The sequence below is a fragment of the Schistocerca serialis genome, chromosome 4 (genome assembly GCF_023864345.2).
Source record: "Schistocerca serialis cubense isolate TAMUIC-IGC-003099 chromosome 4, iqSchSeri2.2, whole genome shotgun sequence".
Taxonomy (NCBI): domain Eukaryota; kingdom Metazoa; phylum Arthropoda; class Insecta; order Orthoptera; family Acrididae; genus Schistocerca; species Schistocerca serialis.
The window spans coordinates 686,492,409-686,512,522 of NC_064641.1; the positions used below are offsets into that span (position 1 = coordinate 686,492,409).

The window sequence follows — 20,114 nt, forward strand, 5'->3', positions numbered from 1 at the left end:
TAACGGGATTCTTGTTATTTTTCGCCGTGAATTAACGTCAAAGGCGTGCTCAGTTTACGAATACTAACACAGATGAAATTCGCACGAGGTTCCCTCCAAAAGAAATGCACAATTTTTTTGTAAAAATACAGTTTTCATTCTCCATGTGTGGAAGTTTTACAGTGTGTAGATACGTCCTTCCCGCTTGTTTTCAAACCTACTTCAACCTGTCCCCGTGAGTGGCGCCGTCACAGCATGTCTTCAAGAGGGCTGCTACACTTGACGTTCGTCAGAAGCAACGTGCTGTCTTAGAATTCCTGTGCTGTGAAAACGAGACAGTGGGAAACATCCACAAAAGGCTTAAAAAGGTGTATGGAGATGCTGCTGTCGATCGCAGTACAGTTAGTTGGTGGGAAAGCAGGTTACGTGATGAAAGCGGGCACGGCAGTATTGAGGATTGTCCTCGCAGCGGCAGGCCTCGTACCGCACACACTCCAGACAATGTGCAGAGAGTTAACAAATTGGTGACTGCGACAGACGCATCACAGTGAACGAATTGTCGCGCTACGTTGGGATAGGGAAAGGAAGTGTTTGCAGAATACTGAAAGTGTTGGCGTTAAAAAAGGTTTGTGCCAGGTGGGTTCCCAGGATGTTGACAGTGGCTCACAAAGAAACAAGAAAAACGCTATGCAGCGAACTTTTGGAACAGTACGAGAACGGTAAAGATGAATTTCTTGGAAGAATTGTGACAGGCGATAAAACATGGCTCCATCATTTTTCACCAGAGACGAAGAGACAATCAATGGAGTGGCATCATGCAAATTCACCCAAGAAAAAAGAAATTCTAAACTACACTTTCTGCTGGAAAAGTTATGGCTACGGTATTTGTCGATTCCGGAGGACTCTTGGTTGTGGGCATCATGCCACGTGGAACCACCATAAATTCTGGTGCATTTGTGACGTCTCGCTTCCCACGCCCGGGTTCCCGGGTTCGATTCCCGGCGAAGTCAGGGATTTTCTCTGCCTCGTGATGACTGGGTGTTGTGTGATGTCCTTAGGTTAGTTAGGTTTAAGTAGTTGTAAGTTCTAGGGGACTGATGACCATAGATGTTAAGTCACATAGTGCTCAGAGCCATTTGAACCATATGTGACGACACTGAGGAAACTTCAAGCTCGACTGAGTCGTGTTCGACCACATCGGCAAAAGCAGGATGTTTTGCAGTTACACGACAATGCACGGCCACATATCAGTCAGAAAACCAAGGAAGCGATCACAAAACTCGGATGGACAACACTGAGACACCCACCTTCCAGTCCTGACCTGGTTCCATGTGACTATCATCTGTTTGGGAAACTGAAAGACTCTCTTCGTGGAACAAGGTTTGAAGATGATGACTCCCTTGTGCACGCTGCCAAACAGTGGCTCCAACAGGTTCGTCCAGAATTTTACCGTGCGTGTATACAGGCGCTGGTTCCAAGATAGCGTAAGGTAGTTGAGAGGGATGGAAATTATGTGGAGAAATGAAAATATTGTTCCTAAGGGATGTATCTACACACTGTAAAACTTTCAAACATGTAGAATAAAAATGGATTTTTTTTAAAATAATAGTGTGCATTTCTTTTGGAGTGACCCTCGTACATAGAAAGTGACGTGTGTGTAAGCGTGTGGTGGCCCGGCTGTGCGCAGATGATCCTGCCGCCGCAGTCCGCGACCGCCATGCCGGCCGGCCGCACGCCGTCTCTGTCCTCGTCGTCGTCGCCGTCGGCGGCGCCGTGCTCGCGGGCGCGCGTGGGCGGTGGCCGCCCGGTGGTGCAGTGGAGGCGGAGGCACGTGCGCGAGGGGCTGCTCGTCATCGACGAGGCGCAGCTGGCGCGCCTCATCAAGCGACAGCCCATCCATACGCTGTACCAGCTCGACCCCGAGCCCTTCGCCACGTGAGTACCACTCTATCCAAAACCCATCTCGTGCGCTCCATCCTTTCTAAATCTCGACTTACTATATAGACATACACATACATTTCTATATATAACCCCTGTATGTGTAGCCACGACATCTCTACGTGTCTCGATATGTGCTCAAAGCCAAGATATTTGCACTCAGCCAAGATATTTGCGCGTATCCACGATATTTACCTGAACCGTGAATTTACTTTCAAAACGTTTTCTTAAGAATTTACTTTATTTACTACGATTCAACAAGAACATTGACACATTTAATCACACTATGTGAGATTGGAAGCAGTTGCCAGTGGGTAACTGATGAAAACAAATCAATTTCTTTCAACAAATGGAAATTTTTTCCCAAAAGCCTTTTTTTAAAAAAAAAACGGATTTAAAATTATAGTCAGAAAGCACCCTCTAAATATCAAGTTACAATTTATTCAGAGGCAGAAAGAACAAATTTTTGACAGTATGAGCTTTCGGGCTGAAAACCTTGCCGCTCCCTTTTGACACGGCCGTAATCACGACCACTCAAAAAAATGGTTCAAATGGCTCTGAGCACTATGGGACTCAACTGCTGAGGTCATTAGTCCCCTAGAACTTAGAACTAGTTAAACCTAACTAACCTAAAGACATCACAAACATCCATGCCCGAGGCAGGATTCGAACCTGCGACCGTCGCGGTCTTGCGGTTCCAGACTGCAGCGCCTTTAACCGCACGGCCACTTCTGCCGGCTCACGACCACTCACAACAACCTCTGAAAGACTACACTGATGCAAATCTGTAACACTCCAGATTTCTTTAAACTAAAATTTTTAACATCTCACACAAGCACATAAACTATGCAACCTGTACGAGGGACGGAAATAGTACAAAACACTAACATTAAAAGATTAATTTGCCACCGTAGGGGGAGGACGACGCTTCAATCCCGCGTCCGGCCATCCTGATTTAGGTTTTCCGTGATTTCCCTAAATCGCTCCAGGCAAATGCCGGGATCGTTCCTTTCAAAGGTCACGGCCGACTTCCTTCCCCGTCCTTCCCTAATCCGATGAGACCGATGACCTCGCTGTCTGGTCTCCTTCCCCAAAACAACCAACCAACCAACCAACGTAGGTGCAACTTGATTAAAAAAACTTTTACTGTGGAAGGGTGGTAACTTTATATACTAAAACAACAATTTAAATAAAAACCCATGAAATGCATTCTTACATAAAATATACATGGTTAGCCAAACATGCTCTACATTACACATATACCGCCTCTCAAGATTATAGGCAAGATAAAAACATATTTCAGAAATTCGGCCGTTACACTTCAAGCAATCAATTCGTCAATACCGAATCCGACAAACATGACAGAGGCAGCTACTAACGTATGGCAGACAGTAACTGCCTAACAAATGCGAACGAGAGATTGACGAACAAGCTAGGGACGAGAGACTGACAAGAAAACAAGTAGAATTTAACAACTAAATGAAACAACATATCACGAATCACTTAACTTCTAATAAACTGCGATTTCTGGCGAAGGCCTGGCGCAGCACCCCCAAAGCTCTCCCGAACCGATCGCTGCCAGCCGCTTCAACGGACGCAGGAAGTCGCGCCGATCTCCCTTCTCACGGCGTCGCAGCTCGCACCGGCCAGACCGATGTCGTGGGTTGACTCCTGTTGCTCTCGTGTCGGCCGCGGAGCCACTATCCCTCGCTATACGGGACGGCCCACTGGACTCACGTGGCGACTTCACATGCGCCGACGCTCAAGGCGGACAAGTCATCTTGTGTCTCAGTGCGCGACCGACCAACCGATCGATCCAACCGTCAGTGACCGTTGCCCGAGCAACACGAGCAGACTGGCGGCCTAACGTGCAGACTCAGATGCAGGAACTCAGCCCCGACCGGGCGATCACTAGATGAGTTCTGTTACTGGCGGAGTGGAAAGACTCTCATTTTACCGGCTTTAAAGTTTGATCCAAACGACAGACTTACTAACACTCCGAACGACAGACAGACACTGACTGCCCCACACTGACCCGGCTGACCAACTGACCGACTGGCGAGCTCATAGCGCCCCTTAAATGCACGTGAACAGGCTACCTTTCCAACCAGAGGGAGGCACCAAAGCTGCGATAGCCACAGCGGCGCCACCGCCAGAAACGGAGGGCGACTGCTTCACACTACGCGCTGCGGCGCGCTCTTCAAAACCCACAGTGTTTATCCATATTGTAACGACTTACGCTATCTCCATCAACACTGTATGTCATTAGCAATACCGATGAGTGCCACAGAGATGCGTACTGTTCTGCTCAGCCCTTGAACATACGCTATGTGAGCAAAAGTATCCGGACGCCTGGCTGAAAATGACTTACAAATTCGTGGCGCCTTCCATCGGTAATGCTGGAATTCAATATGGTGTTGGCCCACACTTAGCCTTGATGGAAGCTTCCACTCTCGCAGACATATGTTCAGTCAGTTGCTGAAAGGTTTCTTGAGGAATGCCAGCCCATTCTTCACGGAGTGCTGCACTGAGGAGAGGTATCGATGCCGTTGGGTGTGGCCTCGCACGAAGTCGGCGTTTGAAACATCCCAAAGGTGTTCTGTAGGATTCAGGTTCAAATGGTTCAAATGGCTCTGAGCACTATGGGACTCAACTGCTGTGGTCATAAGTCCCCTAGAACTTACAACTACTTAAACCTAACTAACCTAAGGACATCACACACATCCATGCCCGAGGCAGGAGTCGAACCTGCGACCGTAGCGGTCGTGCGGTTCCAGACTGTAGCGCCTTTAACCGCTCGGCCACTCCGGCCGGCTGTAGGATTCAGGTCAGGACTCTGTGCAGGCCAGGCCATTATAGGGATGTTACTGTCGTGTAACCACTCCGCCATAGGCCGTGCATTATGAACAGGTTCTCGATCGTGTTGAAAGATGCAATCGCCATCCCCGAATTGCTCTTCAACAGTGGGAAGCAAGGATGCGCTTAAAACATCAGTGTAAGCCTGTGCTGTGACAGTGACACGCAAAAAAACAAGGGGTGCAAGCTCCCTCCATGAAAAACACGACCACACCGTAACACCACCGCCTCCGAATTTGACTGCTTGCACTACACACGCTGGCAGACGACGTTCACCGGGCATTCGCCATACCCACACCTTGCCATCGGATCGTCACATTGTGTACCGCAACGTTTTTCCACTGTTCAATCGTCCAATGTTTACGCTCTTTACACCAAGCGAGGCGGAGTTTAGCATTTACCGGCATTGTGTGTGGCTTATGAGCAACCGCTTGATCATGAAATCCAAGTTTTCTCACCTCGCGCCTAACTGTCATAGTACTTGCAGTGGATCCTGATGAAGTATGTGATGGTCTCGATAGATGTCTGCCTACTACACATTACGACCCTCTTCAACTGTCGGCGGCCTCTGTCAGTCAACAGACGAGGTTGCCCTTTACGCTTTTGTGCTGTACATGTCCCTTCACGTTTACACTTCACTATCACACCGGAAACAGTGTACCTAGGGATGTTTAGGAGTGCGGAAATCTCGCGTATAGACGTGTGACACAATTGACGCCCAATCACCTGACTACGTTCGAAGTCCGTGAGTTCCGCGGAGCGCACCATTCTGCTCTCTCACGATTTTTGATGACTATTGAGGTCGCCAATATGGAGTACCTGGCAGCAGGTGGCATCACAATACACGTAATATGAAAAAAACCATGTTTTTGGTTGTGTCCGGAAACTTTTTATCCCATAGTGTAAATTCTCCAGGGCAGCACAGCATTGAAATGCATGTACACTGTCCAATCGCATTAATGTGACTGGCGATCTTTTACAGAAGCTTGAAATTTAGCGCTGACTTTGAGATGCTTGTAACAGTTTCCACAACTAAAGTTTGTCTCGAAACCTGGCAGAAAATCCAAAGAGATTCTGGTCGTATGTGAAGTATGCTAGCGGCAAGACACAATCAATGCCTTTCCTGCGCGATAGCAATGGAGATACTATCGAAAACACTGCTGCCAAAGCAGTGTTACTAAGCACAGCCTTCCGAAATGCCTTCACAAAAGAAGACGAAGTAAATGTTCCAGAATTTGAGTCAATAACGGCTGCCAACATGAGTAACGTAGAAGTAAATATCCTCGGAGTAGTGAAGGAACTTGAATCACATAGTAGACTGGTGCAGACTGTATATCAGTTAGATTCCTTTCGGAGTATGCTTGTGCATTAGCTCCATACTTAACAATCGTATACAACCGTTCGCTCGACGAAAGATCCATACCTAAAGACTGGAAAGTTGCACACGCCATACCAATATTCAAGAAAGATATTAGGAGTAATCCTCTAAATTACAGGCCCATATCATTAACGTCGATATGCAAAAGGATTTTAGAACATATATTGTGTTCGAACATTATGAATTATCTCGAAGAAAACGGTCTATTGACTCACAGTCAACATGGAATTAGAAAACACTGTTCTTTTGAAACACAAGTAGCTCTTTATTCACATGAAGTGTTAAGTGCTAGTGACAAGGGATTTCAGATTCATCCCGAATTTCTTAATTTCTCGATTTTGATACTGTGCCACACAAGAGGCTTGTAATAAAATTGCGTGCTCATGGAATATCATCTCAGTAATGTGACTGGATTCGTGATTTCCTGTCAGAGAGGTCACAGCTCGTACTAATTGACGGGAAGTCATCGAATAAAACAGAAGTGATTTCTGGCGTTCCCCAAGGTAGTGTTATAGGCCCTTTGCTGTTCCTTGTCTATATAAACGAGTTGGGAGACAATCTGAGCATCCGTCTTGGGTGTTTGTAGATGACGCTGTCGTTTATCGACCATACTCATTTCGTGACAAGATGTAACAAAACTGAGTACTACTACCGTCAAAGGGCGCTAACAAGGAGTTCTCCATTAAATGCGAAAAAGTGCGGAAAAAGGATATATATATAGAAGCAATATACTTACATTGCACTTAAATCGAGTGGTTCACACACAGATTCGTAAAGACTAACAAATACACATAAGTCCATAGAACACCATGGAATGATAGCAGCTTATGTTTCATATGAAACAAAAACAAATATAATATCATGTATCTAAAATCTGTGTGAATTCCTATGGGACCAAACTGCTAAGGTCATCGGTCCCTAGACTTACACACTATTTTAAGCTAACTTAAACTGACTTATTCTAAGAACAACACACACACACCCATGCCCGAAGGAGGACTCGAACCTGCGGCGGGAGGGGCCGCGCAATCCGTGACATGGCGCCTCAAACCGCACGGCCACTCCGCGCGGCGGTATCATTTATCCCACGCAATATCGGATGTGAGCAAAACTCAATCAGAATATGAGCAACATGTTTACAACGCAATTCAAAGAGTGCAATACACACGAGAAGTCGTAATCAAAAGCACAATGTGATTAAACAGCTTCTATTACGAAACGAAAACAAACAGGGAAGAAAGGTTTCTTAAAATTACTGCAAACAGTCGCCTTTTGTTTTGTTCTTCAATTTTTACTGTACCATTACCGGTTTCGAACCGGAAGACTAAAAATCAACCAGTAAATGTAAATGTCGTGTGACTAGAGCCTCGCGTCGGGTAGACCGTTCTCCTGGAGCAAGTCCTTCGATTTGACGCCACTTCGGCAACTTGCGCGTCGATGCGGATGAAATGATGGTGATTAGGACAACACCCAGTCCCTGAGCTGAGAAAATCTCCGACCCAGCCGGGAATCTATCCGGGCCCCTTAGTATTGACATTCTGTTGCGCTGACCACTCAGCTACAGGGGACGGACAGCAACCAGTAAGGAAACGAGATGATGGATTCATAAACATGCAGCGCTCCAAGTGGCCTGGCAGTGAATCAAGGTCCTGGTATTGGAAGTACCTACATGAGTTTCACACCCATGACCCACACTGTTCAGGAGCTTTCCACCAGAGATAACAGAAAATCGCGGGATCTGAGACCTTACACGCTGCTTGCAGACAGATTTACCCATCCAGGGACGAAACTTGAAACATGTCGCTGAGACTTTGCCTGAGAGTAGTATTGCCCAGTAGAAGCAATGGTCGGCAGGGGCGCCTCTGGTCTCCATCACACACGAGGTGGGTGTCCTCTGGCGCAGTATTAGTCAGCCACGTGTGCGGTCCGGCTGCGCTGCCGGGCCCTCGTTAGCGCCGGACAAGGGAGCGGCCTATACGAGAGTGGCCGGGCTTTGCGCAAGGCGAGGGCGGTTGAGTGCACACCGCCACGATGGACGCGGCCAGCGCCCGCTACAAGCAAACAGCATTAAGCGCGAGCGGCCATCCGCTCCTCCACCCGTGTTTATTAACCGGCTGTCCGGCGAACGCGCCACAAGCCATAGTGTGTTAATACTCCGCATTCACCAAGGTGCTGCGCGAGATAATCGAAAAGCGTGACCTGCCGTGCGCACAAAATCCAAAGCTCTTCACTGAGGTGACAAAAGTCGTGGGATATTTCCTAATATCGTGTCGGACCTTCTTCTGGAATCGCAATCGTGAGGACTTCGGTTCAAACTCGCGTCCGGCCATCCCGATTTAGGTTTTCCATGATTCCCATAAATCGCTTCAGGCATCCTTCCGTAAGCCGATAGGACCTAGGACCTCGCTGTTTGGTCCCCTCGCCCAAATCAACCAACCAACCTCCTTCTGCCGGGCATAGTGCAGGAAATCGACGTAGCATGGACTCAAAAAGTCGCTGGAAGTTCCGCGCAGACATGTTGAGCCATGCTGTCTCTATAGCCATCTATAATTGCGAAAGTGTTGCTGATGCAGGATTTCGTGTCACGAACTGACCTTCCAGTTACGTCCTATAAATGTTCGATGGGATTCATGTCGGGCGTTCCGAGTAGCCAAATTATTCGCTCTGTCAGGAATCTTCTTCAAACTAATCGCGAACAACTGTGGCCCGGTGACAAGGCGCTTTGTCATCCATAAAAATGCCACCATCGTTTGAAAACAGTTGGTTCAGTTCGACCAGAGGAACCAGTCCATTCAAAATGGTTCAAATGGCTGTAAGCATTATGGGACTTAAAAGCTGAGGTCATCAGTCCCCTAAACCTAGAACTACTTAAACCTAACTAACCTAAGGACGTCACACACGTCCATGCCCAAGGCAGGATTCGAACCTGCGACCGTAGCAGTCGCGCGGTTCCGGACTGAAGCACTTGGAACCGCTTGGCCACTGCGGCCGGCCCAGTCCTTTCCATCTAAACACAGCCCACATCATCATGGAACCACAACCAGTTTGCACGGTGCCTTGTTGCAAACTTGGCTCCTTGGCTTCGTGGAGTCTGCGACACTCTCCAACGCTATCATCAGCTCTTACCAATTGAAATCCGGACTCATCTGACGAGACCACGATTTTCCAGTCGTCTAGCGTCGAACCGACATGATAACGACCCGAGGAGAGGCGCTTCAGGCGATGTCGTCTGCTGCCATAACCCATTAACCCCGAATTTCGCCGTACTATCCTAACGGATAGATTAGTCGTTCGTCCCACATTGATTTCGGCGGTTATTTCATGCAGTGTTGCTGGTCTGTCAGCACTGACAATGCAAACGCCATTGCTCTCGACCGTTAAGTGAAGGCCGTCGGCCTCTGCGTTGTCCTTGTCGAAAGATAATGCCTAAGTTTTAATCCCGTCGTTCGGCCATAATCGCGTTGGAAACCTTTTGACACGAATCACCTGAGTACAAATGACAGCTCCCCCAGTGCACTGCCCTTTTATATCTTGTGTGTGCGATACTAACGCTATCTGTATACCCGCATATCGCTGTCCGATATTACCTAAGTGTAATACAAGGTGCTTCAATAACATTTTTCCGAATTCGTAAGGCTTTTGATACATTTTAACTTACACTGTGCTGCTGATCTTTAGAATTTCAGACTAAAGACACCTTGTGACAAACGTCTAATTAGCATGAAGTACACCACACCCTCGAATATACAATAAAGTTAGTTTTGCACCACAAGCACACAAAGCCAGTAAGAATAACGCAATCTATATTCTGTATACGTAGAAAGTTTACTCATTATGTTTCTCATACTGAAGCCGCGTTTGGATGTTACACTGAAGCGCCAAAGAAACTGGTGTAGGCATGCGTATTGAAATAAAGAGATGTGTAAACATGCAGAATACGGCCTGCGGTCGGCAACGCCTATATAAGACAGCAAGTGTCTGGCGCAGTTGTTAGACCTGTTACTGCTGCTACAGTGGCAGGTTATCAAGATTTAAGTGAGTTTGAACGTGGTGTTATCGCACGAGCGATGGGACACACTATCTCCGAGGCAGCGATGAAGTGGGGATTTTCCCGTACGACCATTTCACGAGTGTACCGTGAATGTCAGGAATCAGGTAAAACATCAAAACTCTGATATTGCTGCGGCCGGAAAAAGATCCTGCAAGAACGGGACCAACGATGACTGAAGAGAATCGTTCAACGTGACAGAAGTGCAACCCTTCTGCAACTTGCTGCAGATTTCAGTGCTGGGCCATCAACGAGTGTCAGCGTGCGATCATTCAACGGGACATCATCGATATGGGCTTTCGGGGCCGAAGGTCCACTCGTATACCCTTGATGACTGCACGACACAAAGATTTAGGCCTCGCCTGGGCCCATCAACACCGACAATGGACTGTTGATGATTGGAAACATGCTGCCTGGTAGGACGAGTCTCGTTTAAAGTTGTATCTAGCGGATGGACGTGTACAGGTGTGGAGACAACCTCATGAATCTATGGACCCTGCATGTCAGCAGGGAACCGTTCAAGCTGGTGAAGGCTGTGGGGCGTGTGCAGTTGGAGTGATATGGGACCCCTGATACGTCTAGGTATGACAGGTAACACGTACGTAAGCATCCTGTCTGATCACCTACATCAATTGATGTCTATTGTGCATTCCGATTAACTTGGACAATTCCAGCGGGACAATGCGAAACCCCACACGTCCAGAGTGGCTCCAGGATCACTCTTCTGAGTTTAAACACTTCCGCTGGCTACTAAAAGTCCCAGACACGAGCATTATTGAGCATATCTAGGATGCCTTTCAACGTGCTGTTCAGAAGAGATCTCCACCCCCTCGTAATCTTTCGGATTTATGGACAGCCCTGCAGGGCTCATGGTGTCAGTTCCCTCCAGCACTACTTCAGACATTAGTCGAGCCCATGCCACGTCACGATGCGGCAGTTCTGTGTGCTCTCGGGTGCCCTATACGGTATTGGGCAAGCGAACCCGTTTCTTTGGATCTTCAGTGAATATAATACGTGACGGTGAACGGTAGTTCCATTGTAACTCACTATGGCTCACCGAAGTGACGCCTCCACTGCAGGTTGGTGTCCATCCTGGAAATTGTAAGTGCACTGGGCATGTATAAATCCTGCTGTAGTAACGTACATATGCCATGACGCGCTGAGCAAGCCCTACTGACATGCGGTAGACACAAGAACGTTACATTCCTTTGCCTAGTGAACTGCTTTTACTTAATTTTCTACCGTCTGGACAAATGAATCGTGTCAAGCTAACAAACGAGCAACGAAGCTGCTCACAGTATGCAAGACAGCTGTTCCTGCTGCGTGGGAATGCAGCTGCTTGCTCGACCGCAGAACAGCGCGCTGTTTCTCCTGTCTGTTCTCAGCGAGGCCGACAGTTGCTCGGAGCGCACATTCCCCTCATCTGCAAACGCACTCGCGGCTCTGCGTTTAAGCAATTACGACCTCGCAGCCTAAACAGCGCGCTTCGTGGCAGCTGACAGTAGCTTACCTTACCAGGAACAAGGAAGGACGTACGTTTCTACAATCACATAAGATCCTGGCTTGCAGTTTATCGCTGCATAATGAAATTGTTAGAAGTATATGGAGATAGGACAGTTTCTCTGTTCGTGTGATACGTTAAGAACACAACCGCTCTAGTCTTGTACTTTTTTCTCGTATTTACTTGTTTGTGAACGAACATGAGTCATCGCCTTCTCCTTCCAAGCTTACTACTACTGAAATTACTTTTTACCCTCCTGCACTAGGAACGTTTCTTGGAAGCACACAGTATAACGGATTAACGCTGTTCCCAACGGTTGGGCAAGGGCACTGGCCGTGCCAGTCTGTAGGAACTTAATCCGCGTTTTGAGATTCTGTGTGATATCTGGTCTTCTCAGTGGTATCACAGGTAGAATATTTTAATGTTTCCATGGTGGTTGCTTCATCTTTTACTTCGCCATGTGCTCAACCAGGCACATTCCCCTGTTACATTGTTTTATGCTGTGTAGTTATAGCTGTGTACTTAAATCACACACAGACTTGAGGCATACGGTTTCTTTTGGTGTGCGTGAAAGTGAGTGAGAGAGAGTGTCCCAGGGCGTTTGAGGATTACGTTTTATATTTTACCATCTTTTGCATACTTTTCAAGCATCAAAACCAATTTCGTTTCCTACCAGTTGAGCACGCGAGCTGATAACCTCGCTGTTGAGTGTCTTACACATACCACCACCACCAGAAAAGGCAGTTCTTTGATAGAAGTATGAAATAAAATGACCGTATTACGTTATTGGCCGGAATAACTCATCTGGGCTTAATTGCCCAACTGGTGCAAGTCTTTCTGTTTTACACCACTTCCTCGATTTGCACGTCTTTAAAAATGGTTCAAATAGCTCTGAGCACTATGGGACTTAACGTCTGAGGTCATCAGTCCCCTAGAACTTAGAACTACTTAAACCTAACTAACCTAAGGACATCACACACATCCATGCCCGAGGTAGGATTCGAACCTGCGACTGTAGCGGTCACGCGGTTCCAGACTGAAGCGCCTAGAACCGCTCGGCCACAACGGCCGGCGCACGTCTTTCAGATGAGACGAAATGATTAGGACTACATAAAAATACATTCTCAGTGCAAAGAAAATTTTCGACCCGGAAGCGAATCGGACCTGGGACCCTGCGATCTAAAGACTGCGACGCTGATCATTTTTTAAAATTATTTTTTACCCTTAGACCAGGCGCTGTGGACCACAGAATTATGATTCAACACCATTCACCTCGATTTTCAGCAGAATAATAAAACACAAAATAATTTCCAAATAAAGACGTGCCTGCAACGAAACGACATTCTCCTTTCTTCTGTGGTACTCGACCATGTCTGTAACTGTATTCGATATTTTCTGACGTCCGGAAAGCAAGACGTTATCCTGGATGGACAATATTCTACACACAGAGCAGTGGTGCCTCAATTGCGCACGGGAATTGGTCGAGTACGAGACCCGTTTATTGTTCATATTATGCACGAGTGGCTTAACAGACATTGTTATTCCGAAAGGAAGCTTCAGCCAATAAAAAAGTAGTAATATAACTTTAGAGCTCGAAATACAATGAGTGGCCGAAGGAACGCAGTCGGCTGGTGAAAGATATACACAATGAGATCAGAAGTATCCGGACACCCCCCAAAAACAAACGTTTTTCATATTAGGTGCATTGTGCTGCCACCTACTGCCAGGTACTCCATATCAGCGACATCAGTAGTCATTAGAAATCATGAGAGAGCACAATAGGGCGCTCCGCGGAACTCACAGACTTCGAACGTGGTCAGGTGATTGGGTGTCACTTGTGTCATACGTCTGTACGCGAGATTTACACACGCCTAAACAACCCTAGGTCCATTGTTTCCGATGTGATAGTGAAGTGGAAATGTGAAGGGACACGTACAGCACAAAAGCGTACAGGCCGACCTCGTCTGTTGACTGACAGAGACCGCCGACAGTTGAAAAGGGTCGTAATGTGTAATAGGCGGACATCTATCTAGACCATCACACAGGAATTCCAAAGTGCATCAGCATCCACTGCAAGTTCTATGACAGGCAGGCAGGAGGTGAGAAAACTTGGATTTCATGGTCGAGCGGCTGCTGATAAGCCACACATCACGCCGATAAATGCCTAACGACCCCTCGCTTGGTGTGAGGAGCGTAAACATTGGATGACTGAATAGTGGGGAAACGTAGTGTGGAGTGACGAATCACGATACACAATGTGGCGATCCGATGACAGGGTGTGGGTACGGCGAATGCCCGGTGAACATCATCTGCCAGCGTGTATCGCGCCAACAGTAAAATTCGGAGGCACTGGTGTTATGGTGTGGTCGTGTTTTTCACGCAGGGTCTTGCACCCCTGGTTGTTTTGCGTGGCACTATCACAGGCCTACATTGATGATTTAAGCACCTTGTTTCTTCCCACTGTTGAAGAGCAATTCGGGGATGGCTACCGCATCTATCAACACGATCGAGCACCTGTTCATAATGCACAGCCTTTGGCAGAGTGGTTACACAACAATGATATCCCTGTAATGGACTGGCCTGCACAGAGTCCTGACCTGAATCCTTTGGGATATTTTGGGACGCCCACTTCGTGCCAGACCTCACCGAACGGCATCAATACCTCTCCTCAGTGCATTCCCCAAGAAACATTCCAGCACCTGATTGAACGTATGCCTGCGAGAGTGAAAGCTGTCATCAAGGCTAAGGGTAGGCCAACACCATATTGAATTCCAGCATTACCGATGGAGGGCGTCACGAACTTGTAGGTCATTTTCAGCCAGGTGTCCGGATACTTTTGATCACATAGTGTATATGGTGCATTTATCTCTGTACAATCCTGCTAGAATTGGGTTTTTGACGCCTCACAGCCAAACCAGCAGCGATCTAACTCACGCGTACACCATCCATCGATACGTGACCTTCAAATATATATGACAGTCCCGTGTTGCGGTCTATGGTTGTGGAAATCCACCGTAGACACAGGTGACCTCGAAAACCTCGGCTAAACTGTGTAGTTCGGTCGACGAAGGACAATTGGGGAAGAAAATCTTATTGACGCAAATTTTTCTACACTGGTACTAGTGAGTGTCATAAACAACGTACCAAAAATACCCACCAGTGTGGTGTGAGCGTCAGTGTGGGGGATGGGGGTAGCAGGGCTTTAGAGGTTTTACTTGAACAACCGAAAAACTGCGGCGTCTAGCGAACATATTCGCCAGCACAAAATTAAACTACATTAAATTTCCTACAAAAAAGGACTATTCAGTTTTTATGTAGACCTAATAGCTCCCGCGTTTCAGGTGGCGTAAAAATTGCAGATTATTCGAAACAGTGTTTTAATGGGGTAAAACTACTGTTTACTGTTAAATAACGTGTGTCGAGGCAAATATTTAATTTTTGTACCATGTCTAATTGCAGTAGAGCCGTATTAAGCGATAAATTGAGTTCTGGGGGTGTAACAGGGTGGAGAAGGCGGGGGTGGAGTAAAGGTAAGACGCCGGATTATGGTCATGTACTTCCCTCCTTTATAGGTCTGAAAACAGAAGAGCGAAGAGATGATTCCCCAGTCTGTCTATCCCACTACATCTCAAGAAGTAAATACAGGGTATTTCAACCTCCCGCAGCACGCCTTATGGATCACTGGCGACATGTCCAGGAGGTGATATTTTTCCACAAATTGTGTTAACACTATATGAAATGCACATACGAATTATTAATAATATCAACGCAAGAAACGTATATGGACAGAATCAAATTAAGTCTTTGCACCCTATTCTATACTGCTAGGAGGGAAAATAGTTTCTTAGTTATCCTGTACGACAGCTTTCCGCTTTGTTCTCTTTTGTGAGCAGACAAAGTGTCTTCATTGACCTCCCGATTGTATAGCAGAGTTATTTTTTTTATTAAATGAGTACTTATTTGCAGTTGGTAAGTGAGCATTTATATAAAATACGCACGTTCCTACAAACAATGGCTGAGAAGAGCATACTTTAAGTGATTTTAGTGAGCTTTTATATAAAATACGTACGGTCCTACAAACAATGGCTGAGAAGTGCATAATTTGAGTGATGTTATCATTGACCTTTGTGCTGTTGTGACAAAGTAACTGGATTCGTAAGTGTGACACCTTGCTGCTGTCTGTCATTCACAGGGTACTGTAAAGCTCTGTAATTGTGTTGTATGCACTTGCTGCGAATAAATGAATGAGCAGAAAGTTGCTGCACTTTTGTCGCGATTAATTCTGCTACTGCTTGGCTGCGCAAATCTCTTCCATTCAGGAACTGCTGGAACTTGTAGAGTGGGCAGCTCGGAATGGAGCCAGTTAGCACACATCCACAGTTCATCTTCAAAAGTGGGTGCGAATATGTCTGAAAGAAAGGGACTGATCATTGCAGTGCTTCACCTATGATGAAAAATCTGAAGCTCAATAACACCTAGGTGACCTATTTCTGTTGCCGACGAAGACAATTTAAGACTCTGGCCCTCTTCAGATATCGGGGGAGTTAAAGCTGGTGTGGTGTATTTGATATCCTTCATGCTGTGAAAATTATTCCAGCAATTTACAGGGCAGACAATGAAATCGACATTGTTGATTACACTCAGTGTGGTAGACAGCTAACAGATCCAGCCGAAAACTTTTTTGCATATTAGCTCACTTAACAACTATATATAAGTACCAATTTAATGAACTGAACTCCACTGCATAAACGCGAGCTCAGGGGTATTATTTTGTCTGCTCCCATACGAAAACTAGAAAAGAACTGCTGGTGAGATATAGTCTGTCAGTAAACACTAAAGCGAGCAGCACTCGTGATAAAGAAGTAGTCTTTCCTGGAAGAATGGTGTAACTGCCATACAGGTTGACTAGGAATCAATTTCCCCTCTAGCATTGTAGACCGGTGTGCAGAAATTCTGTCCATAAGCGTTTCTTGCATTAGTATTATCATCAACCTGTATCGATATTCACGGTAGTACTAATACACTTTGTGAAAAATAAATACTCCTTGGGATGTCCATTCACTGCGCCTCCAGCGATCCATACGGCATGCTGCGGCGAGTTGGAGTAACTGTAATTTCCTCATGTGACATAGTGAGGTAGACAGGATGGGGAATCACCTCGTCGCACTTCAGTTTGCAGGCCTACGAAGGAGGGAAGAGCATGACCACAATACGGCGTCCTATCTTTCCCCACGCTTCTGCCCTCCACCCCGCACCCTCCACCCTGTTACAATCCCAGAACACTATTTATTACTTAATATGGCTGTACTGCAATTAGACATGGTATAAAAATTAAATATTTGTTCTTAACCCACGCCTTCAAGCAGTAAATAGTAATTATATACCATTAAAACACTATTTTTAATAATCTGTGATTTTTTCCATTCCCTGCAACGCAGTAACTATTAGTCCTAGAGAGAAAAAAAATAAGATCTTTCTTGTAGGAGATTTAATGTATTTTAATTTTTTACTGGAAAATATTCTCTCGAGAAGCAGCAGTTTCCGAGTTATTCAAGAAAAATATAAAATCGTAACCTTTAAAGCCCCTTCCCCCCTCCCTCACTCACACCCCACCGATCAAAATGTGGGGATTTTTATTATCACTGTACAAAAATTAGCGACTACACGAATTTTCCCCCTGTTCGGCCTTTTTTGGTCTTCGTTGACTGACTATAGTAGCTTGTGTCTTACAGTATGATTATCCGACGTTTGTAGTCGTTCATTCGCTACGTGCTGTCATGTTCAGAACATAGCTGTCTACAAGAGACTTATCGTGTATAGTATCTACGTTTACAACGTACTCCGTATTTAGCAGTAACATTTGTGCGTCGAGCACAGCACATCTTCAGATGGGACAAGTCAGTTTGGCCTATTAGCTTACCAAGTGTGAACAATAAAACTGGGAGATCAATAAAGACAATTTTGTGTTTAGAGGGGTGCAAGTCGGGTTCTCAGTTCATGAACAACTTACATGTCATAGAAACAGTCGATTATCAAGCGCAACATTAGAACGTGTATTGCCAACAGACAGCTGAAGGTACACAAATCTCTGATCAGATTAGATTAGATTTGTTTTTCGTTCCATAGATCAGCGCTGAGGAGATCCTAGTGGATGTGGAACATGTCAGTATTTTTTTTAAGCTGAAATAACAATACTAATAGTATGAATATATACATCATTTGTTTCTATTAAAAAATTCGTCAGTGGAGTAGAAGGAGTTGGCCACTAGTAAGTCTATCAGGCTCCTTTTAAACTGATCTTTATTTGTAACTAAATTTTTTATGTTTGCTGGCAAATTATTGAAGATGAGTGTTCCTGAGTAGTGGACCCCTTTTTGAACTAAAGTAAGTGCTTTTAAGTCCTTGTGCAGATCATTTTTGTTCCTGGTATTGTATGTATGAACTGAGCTGTTTGTTGGAAAAAAGAGATATATTATTTAGGACAAAATTCATTAAGGAGTAAATATACTGAGATGCAATAGTTAGTATACCCAGTTCTTTGAAGAGGTTTCTACAGAACGCCCGTGAGTTTATTCCACAAATAATACATATTACACGCTTTTTGACTCTGAAAACTTTTGTTTGACTTGAAGAGTTACCCCAAAATATTATACCATATGACATTATGGAATGAAAGTAGGTAAAGTATGCAAGATTTTTCATTTTTATGTCACCTATGTCAGCCAACACTCGAATTGCAAATACAGATTTGTTAAGGCGTTTCTGCAGTTCTGTGGTGTGCTCCTCCCAACTGAATTTACTATCAAGTTGTAATTCCAGGAATTTAAGACTGTCAAGCTCTTCTATCTGCTCTTCTTCATACTTTATGCATATGCTGGGTGGAAATCTCTTACAGGTTCTTAACTGCATATAGTGAGTCTTTTCAAAGTTTAATGTCAGTGAGTTGGCTTTAGACCATTTATTAATATCCATGAAAATATCATTAGCAGATCTTTCTAGAACTACACTCGACATACTATTTATTGCAATCTTTGTGTCATCTGAAAATAAAACGAACTCTGCTTCTGGCAGTGTAACTGATGAGAGATCATTAATGTACACAAGAAAAATTTATGGCAGTTTTTAATAAATGTGGCAACTCCTCCTCCATCCATATCTACTCTGCAGAAGTAGGAAGCTAGCTTAAATCCTGAAATGTCTAACATATCTATACCAGTGGTCACTAGATTTTCAGAGAGGCAGATTATGTCAATTTGGTTAGATGAATTCATTTCATCAATACAAACGAGTAATTCACCAACTTTATTTCTGAGTCCCGGAATGTTCTGGTGTCATAAAGATAACTGATACTGCGTACTAATGGGATTCTAACTGCTTTGGCGAAGATGAACTAGCAGTTTTTGATTACTTTCTGTAAAACATTGTTTAAATGGAGGCTGTACGCTAACTCTACTGTGCGTTGGTCGTTAACGGCAATGTTACGTAACTCCGAAACTCCACTCATTGCTGGTTACGGAACTGTCTTTTAGAGAAGGCACACAGACCGCAACGTATGTTTGCAGCACTCTCAGTGAGGAGCAAGAGCCAGGAGGACGATTTTCGCAATGCCGTGGTCACTCCCTCTGTACCATGCCCCCTCGAAAGCGAGAAGCGACGCGACGTTTTGCACAATTCGCCTAGTGCGAATTATTGAGCCATTCGCTGTTCATGTATATTTATGAACCCTTAAGTGGAAATCACTGCCTGGAGCTACATTAAAAGGATGCCAAATTACCAGCGCATTAAGGAGACCGATACGAGAGCGTGCTGGGAAAGTCACGTGGCGCCTCAGTAAATGATTTTTTTTTTCTGCGCAGCGATACGGGAGGTTTAATGGCAGAAAATGAACGTCGCCGGTGACTGGCGCCTTTAGTGGTCATTAAATGGTGGCGCCTCGTGGATTACTGGCAACTGAATTAGCATGCCTGCCTTTTCTTCGCAGAGACGTTTTACTGTAGTTTAAAATAAAATTCCTCGTTGCAGAACTTGAGTGTCTTAGCATATCAGCCAGTACCTTCCATATTAGACGCTATGTCGTGTTCCATTACTACTTTAGAACGCACAGGAATGGCTCTTTTATGGCTTGTAATAAGGTATTCAAGGACAGCAAAGCTCATTTGTATTCTGTTGCTCGCAAGTAGCTTGGAAAAAGGAAGGAAGGAAGATCAGAGCGTTAAAGTGTTGCCATCGTCGATGTCACAGAAAGCTCAACTGTAGAAGGATTTGGGAGAAATTTTGCGGTAACTAGGATGAACTATCCTGGTAATGGAAGAAAACCGGAAAACAACTAGATGTTCGGGACAATGTGTGTGTGTGTGTGTGTGTGTGTGTGTGTGTGTGTGTTATAACAATCAGCGGAAAGTAAACGGAAGTCA

The 20,114-nt window shown here is 45.4% G+C and overlaps 1 protein-coding gene across 1 annotated transcript in view; it reads left to right on the forward strand.

Moving 5' to 3' along the window:
* Window positions 1-20,114, forward strand: part of LOC126474695 (serine/threonine-protein kinase par-1-like) — a 486,927-nt gene that overhangs the window by 72,247 nt on the left and 394,566 nt on the right. The window contains exon 3 of the mRNA XM_050102173.1: window positions 1,667-1,914. Coding sequence (XP_049958130.1) covers window positions 1,667-1,914 — 248 coding nt within the window. The remainder of the gene's footprint in view (window positions 1-1,666; window positions 1,915-20,114) is intronic.